The 11,703-nt window shown below is 44.3% G+C and overlaps 1 protein-coding gene across 1 annotated transcript in view; it reads right to left on the bottom strand.

Moving 5' to 3' along the window:
- LOC135050098 (cell cycle control protein 50C-like) overlaps nt 1-11,703 on the bottom strand; it is a 33,215-nt gene that overhangs the window by 9,600 nt on the left and 11,912 nt on the right. Inside the window, exons 2-4 of the mRNA XM_063956256.1 lie at nt 7,195-7,305; nt 5,838-5,948; nt 1,854-1,950 (exon numbers count right to left, since the gene is read on the bottom strand). Of these exons, the coding sequence (XP_063812326.1) occupies nt 1,854-1,950; nt 5,838-5,948; nt 7,195-7,305 (319 nt within the window). The remainder of the gene's footprint in view (nt 1-1,853; nt 1,951-5,837; nt 5,949-7,194; nt 7,306-11,703) is intronic.

Below are 11,703 nucleotides of genomic sequence, written 5' to 3'. Positions count from 1 at the left end.
CTCCTCTCGGTGCCCCTGAATGTATGGTGGGATTCAAAAGCGATGCTTGATGTCTGTAAGCTTGGTGAAGTTGACTGTCCTACAGTGTGGAGCTGTGACTGTGAGGGTGAATCAAGAGCATGGATGGGGGTTGAGAGAGAGAGAGAGAGAGAGAGAGAGATTGCTTAGAGGGTAATTTCAGGGTTCCCAAACAACAACACCCCTTGCACCCACTGTAGCTACACCCATGGGCTGAGCCGCTGGTGATGTACAGTTTAGGTATGTGAGACATAACCACCCCGTGCTTCCTCATCCAGGCACTGTGATGAGCACTGCTACACAAAGGTCCTTACCAGGAGCAATGTAGAGAATGACAAAGGTTAGTTTTAAACATAATTTAGTATAATTTTATATGTTGCTCCAAATTACAAGAAGGCACCCACAATCTAGAAAAGCCCCAAACATTCTGCTATAAAGATCTATTAGCTCCAGTTTCATTCAGAGAGAGAATTTCTTCACTTCTAGATACATTTTCTGTCTTTTTTTTTTTTTTTACTTTTTTCCCTTGTAGTTTTTAATTGTCAGACTCTATTTCATATTCATCATAAGACTAAAATCATAAGGAAACAGCCGGAACCGATCATAAGTATAAAGTGATCAGCAACTACAAAACCACATTCTGAGGCTCGACAATAAATGATCATATATTTTACCTTTATATAAAACCAGACAATTACAACTTTTAACGATTACCTGCCATGACCCAGTAATGGTTACTTAATCTGAACATATATTTTTTCTAAACATTTCTTTTTTATATATTTTACTTACAAGTCATAAGAGCTATGGCCCAAATGTATTAAGCGTTAAAAAATAATAAAGTGGAGACAGATAAGAGTGATAAAGTACCAGCCAATCAGCTTCCTAACTGCCATGTCCCAGACTGTATTTAAAAAAATTACAGTTAGGAGCTGGTTGGATGGTATTTTATCACTCTTTGGTGGAGATGTATGAAGCAGTGAAAACAGTGGAGAAGTGAGACAGTGGAGAGAGTGGCCATGGCAACCAATCAGCGTTGACGTAACATTTCTAATTTGCATACTATAAAAGTATACAGAACAGCTGATTGGTTGCCATAGGTAACTTCTCTACTGGATCACTTCACCACTCTTATCACTGCTTAGTACGTCTCCCTCCTATATCCGTCTCCACGTTATCACTTTTTAAGGCTTAATACATTTGGGCCTACAGTATGTCCCAAATGTAGCAAGTTAACAACATTTTGTAAGAACGCAGGCCAAGGCTTAAAATATTTTAAAATAACTCCCACTGGTGCAAATTATATTGTATGAAGATTTGTTTTTTTCTTATTTATTTTACTTCCACAATACACCTAACACTTACTAGCCTAAGATATATCTAGCATTGACTATCCAAGCATCACATGAATAAGCTTGTAGAACTGGATTCTGACAGAATTCAGTTAAGGGCAGATGAATTCACCACACTTTATGGCAGGCCAATCTCGAATTTTGGATTCAACCGAGGATGGGTGAAAGGTGCGAGATGCTATGATACGGCATTGCATCTCGCACCTTTAAATGCCATGGCAGCGGCAATCCACACCCTTTGTCTACAATTGAATTCCCATATATACATTGTATATTATTGCCTCAGTTATAAAATTAATTTGTTTTTAGATCTTTGTACTATCTAATAAATAAACTTTAATACTTTAGTGTTTTGCATACCCACCACTGTCACTGCATATAAATGAAGTTATTTGGGCATATGTCTTGCTGTTAATGAGGAGATATGTACTGTGTTCATCAGAACCCCCTGGTATGTGTAGCCCTCTTCCCTTCCCTACTTACCATTAAACATGCTGTTGGCAATTGCACCACAGGGAGCCATTGGTGTTCCATTGCTGTAAGTGGTAAATGGTGCACAGTAGCTAGATGTCCGCACGCTCTGTACAAAAGCAAGAAACACACATACAATCACTCCTGGGCAGTGCGATAAGGTCTTTCTTTTACCATTGTCGGCAGACAGCAGGGTCATCTTTTCGTATAGGTCCAAGGGCAGTTGCCCAAGCGCCCCAGGAGTATAAGGAACCTAGGCCAATAGCTGATGGTCCCCTTTTTCCAGGAGTACCAGATTTTTGAAAATCAGCCCTGGGGAACCAGACATATCCGACTTCGAAGTGGTTCTCCCCATGCAAACCTGTTAATTGCTCTTCCCAGCCAGATATCTCAGATTCTGTCTGACTTAGAGTTTTTCTGAGGGTATACTCCAAAAGCTGGGACATTCCCCTTTTGGTGGACACTGGCAGCTGGTCTCTAATGCCCACAACCAGAGATATCAGCATTCCAGCAGCTGGTCCCTGCTCCAGCTCCACACGCCTGGTATGCAGTTTTAGATTTTTGTCTGTGGATTGCTCTGGCTCCTAAACTTTGATCCCCAAGCCCCCAATATCCCATGAAAGGTGGGACTCTCTAGTTTTTTTTATACATAAAAAATGAAGAAATCTATTTTCAGAAACTGGAGATATCTGCAGTCAAGCAAGCTGCATTCCCACCAGATAATTATGATTATTAATCCCACTCTACTATCTACCCCTCCCCTGCGTATTAAACACCCCCTACCACCCTGGAAGTCATGTACCGGGGCCCCTTCATTCAGCCCAATGCCCCCTCCTTCAGTTTAATTTTCTCCCTCCTGCCCCAAATTACTGCTCCAGGTCCTACATGTTAAGTGGAAGATACTATAGAACACCCCCTGCCACCCGCGGGTCATTAAAGCTGCTTCTGATAGCACCCCACGGACTAGGTAAGCTGTAGATTAGGTGTGCTTAATAAAAGAAGAGTCTCAAAGTCCAATAGTTAAGTGACTGAAAGAGTCCACAGTTAACGGATTGCAGCCAATCAGTGTATTACTGAAAGTGGATACCGTGGAGGGTTTTCACAGGCAGATGAATGATAGATTGCACATGAGATAGATTACCTCTCCTAGGGCTGGTCCGTACCGAGCGTCCTCGGTGATACGGTCCTGCAATGCCCAAGTGTCCGTCTGTGCGGCAGGGAGGTGTGTGTATCATAACCAGGCAACCAGCGGTGATGGGTACAGTTGTAGCCGCGTATTGAAGAAGGATGCCCGCAGCCGTGTGAGAGACCCGTGTGTAGAGCCGAAATAACGGAGAGCTCTGCAGACGGCTCTCAGCCTTGTTAGAAGCAGTCACCACGGTATATTATATGGAGTAGCTGATGGCCATATGTTGAGCCAGAATGTGGCGTCGGTGTGGAGCCGAAAGATCTGTGGCTCAATGAACAGCTTGCTACCTGCTGGGTAACACGATCAAGGTGTGCAAGGAGGCGGGGTCCTGAGGATCAAGGTTCTGTTATATGAAATTGTGCTTGAATGTTTTTACTGAAGTATACATTTAGAATTAAAGTGTTAGAAGTAATGGTATTAATACAATAAATATTATTATTATTTTTTATTACACGTCAGCTCTTAACATTTTTTAATTATCCTTTATTAATTATTGGCAATTGTTCTCCCACATTTGCGCAGCCGTTCCAACTTTCTTACTCTCTATTTACTATAAACACACACACAGTGTTTTACGGAAGCGCAGGTGATAGAACAATTATACATTTATATTATCTTATTTGAGGCGCTATTTAGCAGTGTGTTTGTTCCTTTTTTGATAGCACCCCACACCCGTACCGCTGGAGGATGGGTAGGGGCCCAGTGCATTGCTTTGCCCAGGGGCCTGTACTTCTGTTAAGATGGCCCTGCGGCCAGGGATGTAATACTCAACTACTGGAACCTATAAAATGTGTCGCCCCAAAGAGCAGAGGAGGGGCCTTCAAAGCAGAAGGGCCAGAACCACGTCCCCCCTCCTGGCAGTAGTTCCACCACCAGTTGCACTCATTACAAGAAGAAGACTTCCCTCTGCACCTTATTTTTGTGTAGCCTAAAAGGCTGCACAGGTGCTGAGGTAAGAAACTAAAAAAAGGATCCCCTTCCCATAGAGGTAAACAGGGAACATTGTATTAGTTTGGACTTAGCTGTATTAAGCTGAATGAAGGAACTGAGCTCATTTCTTTAAATATTACTTATAGGGTGTTTTTGCTGATGTCAAACTTATTTCCTGTTAAAATAGTCATATTTTGGATTAAAAATAAATACAATTAACACACTCCTGAAAGTGTTTTAAAGGAGACTCATTAAAAAATATAATGTTTTGTTTTTACTGACAGGTGAACACTTAGAGAGGGCTTACACCTGCCCGAAATCCCTGACCCCAGCACGGGTAATGTTGGTTACTTGGTAGGAAAATCTGCCACTAGGCTTGTGCAGCAGCTCGATTCTGCCCATTTTACTGCATGTAGATGCCACTCGCCATGCTGAGGTGATGAGGGTTTCCGGACAACTGGAAAACCCCTACCCCCTGCGTCTGCCTATTAGAGTGGATCAGGGTTATAAGTAGGGGTACAACCCTATGCTCCTAATTTAAAGGTAAGGTGAGTTGTAGATTGGATTGGTATAATTTATTGGTGGGGGGGTCATGGCAGTGTAAGTTTAGTTTATTTGGAGTGTTGGGACTTTTTATTTAATACATAATTGGTGTGGGATATATTAATTAAATGTGAAGTTGAGTTTGGGTAGGAGGGGAATATTTATTAACGTCTTCAGGTCTTACAATATCTCACCTACTCCTCTTCAGGGGAAATCTCTCAGTTCCTCTTCCTGAATCAGCAAGATTTCCCCTGCTCCCAGAGTGGCAATGGCACCTGTCATAGGATCCCTACTGCGGTTATGACCCGCTGGCTGATTCCAATCGGGCACTTTACTGGAATTTTGAACACCTAAACCTCCAGGATTACCAGGATAAAGCCAATGGATTGGCAGCACTCACAATTAGGGAGGAGATGGCTGTTAGTGTTGTGGGACTATACAAGTCCTACCTGTTAAAGCAATGATGGGCACTAGGCAGCCATCGAGCCTTTGTGTGTGGCTCCCAGCTCCTTCCTGCTTCATTGACAGATTTGTTTACAATGCCTGCTGATGCTGTATGTTATTACAGACCGGTGTCTCCCTCTTTAATCACATGTATTATTTTATCTTATTAACTCACTATCATCGAGTGCCAGACAGATACTTAAGTACCAGAGTGATTCATTATTGCTCCAGTATGGGGACAGCTTTCTGAGAAGCAGCTATCCCAGGCATGATCAGTAACTCTAGCAGTGTTACGTGTAGCTCTGGAGCTGGCTGACTGCGCATGTGTGATCTGAAGTCATGAATCCGCACGGCTGCCAGTGAGGAGGTGGCAGAGGGGTCCACTCTGAACCTCTTTCGCAACCCAAGACCTCCCTTCCCATAGGAAGGAACTGGAACCCGGGAATCAGCTCCATCTGAAGATGGCATTGATTCCCGCAATCAAACTCAGAAAACTTTCTGTTGTTGTTGACTAATAGGTGGCCCCATTGGGTCCCTAAAAATAAATGGGCCGTTTCTTAAAACATGCATTTCTACATGTGTATTGGGCCCATTTTGGATGAGTAATAGGCCCTTAAGTATGTGTGGTCCTTTTGAAGGTTAGAGTTCTGCCCATGCAATTGTCTGGATATAGTAAAACACTTGGGTTTTGGGGACTTGCTGGGTTTGTCTAGCCAAAAATGATCAGGAAAATGATTAATTGAGCAATAATAAAAAGTTATAATTGTTTTGATGAGTTATCAAAGACATATGAAGTGTGTGAGAGGGTGTCCATTGCTTGAGCACCAACCCTGAGCCCATGGAAGATTGAATCTGTCACTGTGATAACAATAACACAAAATAAAACCAACCTCTGTATTCGTCACATTTCTCCCAAGTAACTGGGCGTAGTATCTGGATATGACGTATCGGCGACTGTTCTGGAAGAAATTGCTGAGGCCATAGTACATAAAGACATCCCCCTGCAGCAAAGGAATATATATATGAGACATTCAGGCAGAGAACATCACAAAGTACCGTCAGCTGCTGACTAGAAGAGACTAGAGGACAATTACTTTGTCTACTTTGGATATAGTTTCCCTGTGTCCTAAAGAACTACTAGTGGAATTTATGTACGAGGAACAGTTATTATTTATATATCATTAATAAGCTCAATATTGGAAAATGTCCATTTGTTAGTTTTTATGTAGATCTACAGTAGATTATAATCAGAGATATGGGTCGGGATGTAATGAAGTCTGAGTACAGCGGCCATGCGGGATACCGGACAACCTCAGACTTATTTTTAAGGGGCAATCATTTAAAAGGCATGGTTTTGCCTAGTAAGTGATTGCCCCTTTAAAAATAAAATGGAATTGGCTTGGAACGATCTGTTTCAGGTCATATTTTTACTGTTATCTTTATTTGTCACGCTGTGGGCATGCCCAATGCTTCCCAATATGCTGAGCTTCATCCACATCTATACTGCACAGTATCCCTTCACCGATGCTATGCAATCCATCTCCCTTTGTCCCCGCCCCCCACCACCAATACCATGGGACAGTGTGGCCCGTGGGTGGAAAAGTGGTACAGTGTGGTCTGTGGGTGGAAAAGTGGGACAGTACCCGTAACACGGGACTGACCCGCCAAAACGTCAGACAATATTTTATAGAACCATAGAGCTGTCTTGCCCATTGAGGGATTAACATTAGCCCCCATTCCCCATTGTACTTCATTATACAATGCTATAGATCAGTTACTGTTATCAAAAGGTTGACTCGACATACAGCCTCTCAAATGAAAATGTCCAATGATTTATTTAAAAAAATGATAAAAAATTGGTTTCATTTTCAGAGTTTATAGAGACATCAATAATTACCCATAGACCTTTATATTGATTATATTTTGCATCACTGCTGCAGGGCAACCGGAAACCCCACCTGCATTTGCCTATGCCATTTTACCTGGTTTTAATCAGCCACAGAATGTGTGTAATTAATATGTGTCCAGAATTAAAGGGATGAGGTGGCAACCCTAATTCCAGCATCACTGACTAGACCCGGGTTGAGTAATTTCCACTGAAAAAAATCCCTGTTTGATCACGTTTATGTGCAATTTCCCAAGATTTTTGTGTCAGTGGAAAAGGTGTATAAATGTTTTATTTGATTTGATTGTTACATAATTCATGCACATCCATGTCCACTTGATTTCTAATTAAAATCTACTCACCTGAATGTCCTTTTTCACAGTGAACGTGACAATACAGCTGCATGGCTTCTCTGAATTTGAGGAGTTTTCCCTTAGTTTTGTACATTGTGAGCAATAATCAGAATAGTTGGTCTGTGAACAATATAATATAACCCGATATTACCAGCATGTTTAATCCGTTGAGCGATATCAGCACAGAATTTGACCCTTGCATAAAAATTTGCTAGTCCCCACAGCACATACTAAGTTACACCTGCATACATACTAAGATGCATACTAAGATGCATACTAAGTTACATCTGCTTTGGGAGGACGGTGAGAGGCGATCACATGTACGTGCAGCACAATAAGGATGAACGGACGCAAGTTACCCATGCAATGCATCCTATTCTGAGTTATGTGAATATTGTTATATACACCTTTTAAGAGACGTGCATCCATAGGCCATCTGCCAGTTTGCTAGAGGATAACAGTGACTGCAGCATATTTATGCCAAGTGCATCTATGCGCTCTGCTTGCTCATACGCAAAAAGCAGATCTTTACTTGGAACTCTGAATGAGAACAAACTCAGTGGTAGCTGCTCTATCATTCTGGCAATACTTATCAGTTGCATGAAAGGGGAGGGGTCATAGCAAACAACAAACAGAAAGTGGGGTGCAATCCCCCCCCCCCCCCCCCCCGGTATCCCCCTGCACACCAAAATAGGATTTTAATTACCTACCGGAAAATCCTTTTCTTGTAGTCCGTAGAGGATACTGGGGTTCCATTTAGTGCCATGGGGTATAGACGGTTCTACTAGGAGCCATGGGCACTTTAAGAATTTGATAGTGTCGGCTGGCTCCTCCCTCTATCCCCTCCTACTAGACTCAGTCTAGGAAACTGTGCCCGAGGAGATGGACATACTTTGAGAGAAGGATAGATAAAGATAGTGGTGAGATTCCGAACCAGCACACATAAAACAGAGGAAAGCCATGCTAACCCAACTTTAAACAGGAACAGCAACAGCTGAACCAACCAAGTAACAGTGCAGGAAGTACAAAGCCCCGGGCGGGCGCCTAGTATCCTCTACGGTCTACGAGAAAAGGATTTACTGGTAGGTAATTAAAATACTATTTTCTCTTACATCCTAGAGGATACTGGGGTTCCATTTAGTACCATGGGATTATACCAAATCTCCCAAACCGGGTGGGAGAGTGCTGAGGTTCCTGAAGAACTGATTGACCAAACTGAAGGTCCTCAGAGGCCAAAGTATCGAACTTGTAGAACTTAGCAAACGTGTTCGAACTTGATTATGTAGCTGCTCGGCAGAGCTGTAAAGCCGAGACACCCCGGGCAGCCGCTCAGTAAGAACCCACCGACCGAATAGAGTGGGCCTGTACAGATTTTGGAACCGGCAAGCCTGCCGTGGAATAAGAATGCTGGATAGTGAGCCTGATCCTGCATGCAATTGTCTGCTTTGAAGGAGGACACCCAATTTTATTGGGATCATATAGGACGAACAGCGAGTCAGATTTCCTGTTACGAGCTGTCCACTTTACGTACACCTTCAAAACCCTCACAACATCCAAAGACTTTGAAGTAGTGGAAGTGTCTGTGATAACCGGAACCACAATAGATTGGTTGATGTGAAATGCAGACACCACTTTCAGCAGAAATTGCTGACGAGTTCAGCTCTGTCCTCATGGAAAATTAAATAGGGGCTCTTGTGAGACAAAGCCCCCAGCTCCGACACACGTCTTGCTGAAGCCAAGGCCAACAGTGTGACGGTCTTCCACGTAAGATATTTTACGTCCAGCTCCTGTAATGGTTCAAACAGTCCGATTGGAGGAACTGCAGCACCAAATTGAGATCCCAAGGTACCGTGGGAGGCACAAAGGGAGGTTGGATGCGCAGAACAACTTTCAAAAACGTCTGGACCTCAGGGAGAGAAGCCAATTGTTTTTGAAAGAACATGGACAAGGCCGAAATCTGGACTTTTATGGAGCCCAGACATAGGCCCACATCCACACCTGCCTGCAGAAAAAGCAGGAAACGTCCCAGGTGAAATTTCACCACAGAATAAGTTCTGCTCACACACCAAGAGACGTATTTCTTCCAAATACGGTGGTAATGTTTAGACGTTATCCTCTTCCTGGCTTGGATCATAGTCGGGATAACTTTATTATGGATCCCTCTTCTGGTTAGAATCAGCCGTTCAACTTCCATGCCATCAAACATAGCCGCGGTAAGTCCTGATAGTCAAACGGGCCCTGTTGCAGAAGGTCCTCGGGAAGAGGTAGAGGCCATGGATCCTCGAAGAGCATCTCCAGAAGGTCCACGTAACAGGCCCTTCTTGGCCAGTCCGGAGCAATATTGCTTGAACCTTTTCCCTTTTTATTCTTTTGAGAATTCTTGGGATCAGAGGAAGTGGAAGAAACACGTACACCATCTGATAGACCCATGGAGTCGTCAGAGCGTTTACCGCCACTGCCTGTGGGTCTCTCGACCTGAAACAATACCGCTTGAGATTCTAGTTGAGACGAGAGGCCATCATGTCGATTTGTGGATATCCCCATCAACTTGTCAAACACCTGAACACTTCCGGGTGAAGGCCCCACTCCCCCGGGTGCAGGCCGTGTCTGCTGAGGAAGTCTGCTTCCCAGTTGTCTACTCATGGAATGAAGATTGCTGACAATGCCACAGCATTTTTTTTCTGCCCAGAGGAGAATTCTTGACACTTCTGACATTGCTGCTCTGCTTTTCATTCCGCCCTGTCGGTTTATGTATGTCACTGCCGTCACATTGTCCGACTGGACTTGAATGGCACAATCCTGAAGAAGATAAGAGGCCTGCAGAAGGGTGTTGTATATAGCCCTGAGTTTCAGAATGTTGATTGGAAGGATGATTTCCTGACTTGACCATCTTCCTTGAAACTGCACCCCCTGGTTGACTGCTCCCCAAACTCTGAGGCTTGAGTCTGTGGTTAACAGGATCCAGTCCTGAATTCCGAACCTCCGACCCTCGACGAGGTGAGAGGTCTGTAGCCACCACAGAAGGGAGATCCTGGCTTTTGGCGATAGACAAATCCTCTAGTCCATGTGAAGATGCGATCCGGACCATTTGTCCAACAGATCGAGCTGGAAGGGTTTTGTATGAAACCTTCCGTATTGAAGTGCCTCGTAAGAGGCCACCATTTTTCCCAGAAGGCGAATGCATAGATGCACCGATATGCGGGTTGGCTTCAGGACATCCCAAACCATCGGCTGGATTACCAATGCCTTTTCCAACGGAAGGAAAACTTTCTGCGACTCCGTGTCCGGTATCATTCCCATTAATGGGAGCCTCCATGTTGGCTCTAGGTGAGATTTCGGAAGGTTCAGAATTCACCCGTGATCCTGGAGAAGTCTGGTCGAGAGGCCAATGCTGTCCAGCAACCTCTCCCTGGACGGCGCATTTATCAGAATATCGTCCAGGTACGAAATTATGTTCCTGCTTGGGGAGTATAAACATCATCTCTGTCATCACTTTGGTGTACACCCTTGGTGCCGTGGAGGGACCAAATGGCAGGGCCTAGTACTGGTAGTGACAGTCTTGCAGTGCAAACCGTGAATAAACCTGTTGAGGCGGCCAGATCAGAATGTGAAGGTACGCCTCCTTGATATCCAGAGACACAAGGAATTCCCTCTTCCTCCAGATCCGAGATCACCGCTCTCAGAGACTCCATCTTGAACTTGAACACTCTTAAGAATGGGTTCAAGGACTTGAGGTTCAGAATTGGTCGTACAGAACCTTCCGGTTTCGGTACTACAAACAAGTTGGAATAGTACCCCTTGTTGTGTAGATGAGGTGGAACTGGAACAATGACTTGAGTCTGTACCAGTTTTTGGATGGCCTGCTGTAAAGGTATACTTGCCTCTTGTGAAGCTGGTAAGCCTGATTTGAAGAATTTGTGAGGTGGGAGCTCTTGGAACTCCAGTCTGTAGCCCTGGGAAATAAGATCTATCACCCAGGGATCTTGGCACGAACTTGACCAGATCTGACTGGAGGATTTTAGTCGGGCTCCCACCTAACAGTCCTCTAGGCATCGCAGTCCACCATCATGCTGAAGGCTTTGAGGAAGCAGAGCCTGAGCTCTGTTCCTGAGTACCTGCAGTTGCTGGCTTGTGTGGTTTACCTCTTGCGCCTCTGGAGGCCGTAGTAGCACCTCTGGATTTTCCCTTAAACTTGGTTGTCCGAAAGGACTGTAAATTTAAAGCTGAATAAGCTTTCCTGGCTGGGGGAGGTGCGGAAGGAAGATACATAGACTTACCCGCAGTAGCTTTGGAGATCCATTTGTCTAGTTTGTCTCCAAACAAGGCCTCTCCTGTGAATGGTAGGCCTTCCACGCCATTTCTGAAGTCCACATCAGCAGTCCACTGGCGTAGCCACAAGCCCCTGCGTGCTGACACAGTCATAGTGGTGGCGCGTGCATTAAGCAAACCAATCTCTTTTATGGCTTCAACCATAAAGTTTGCAGAGTCCTGTATATGCTGCAGGAGTAAAACATCATC

This window comes from Pseudophryne corroboree, chromosome 2 (assembly GCF_028390025.1).
Source record: "Pseudophryne corroboree isolate aPseCor3 chromosome 2, aPseCor3.hap2, whole genome shotgun sequence".
Lineage (NCBI taxonomy): Eukaryota > Metazoa > Chordata > Amphibia > Anura > Myobatrachidae > Pseudophryne > Pseudophryne corroboree.
Note: the sequence above shows the minus strand (reverse complement) of the source record. Positions and strands in the feature narration are given on the sequence as shown.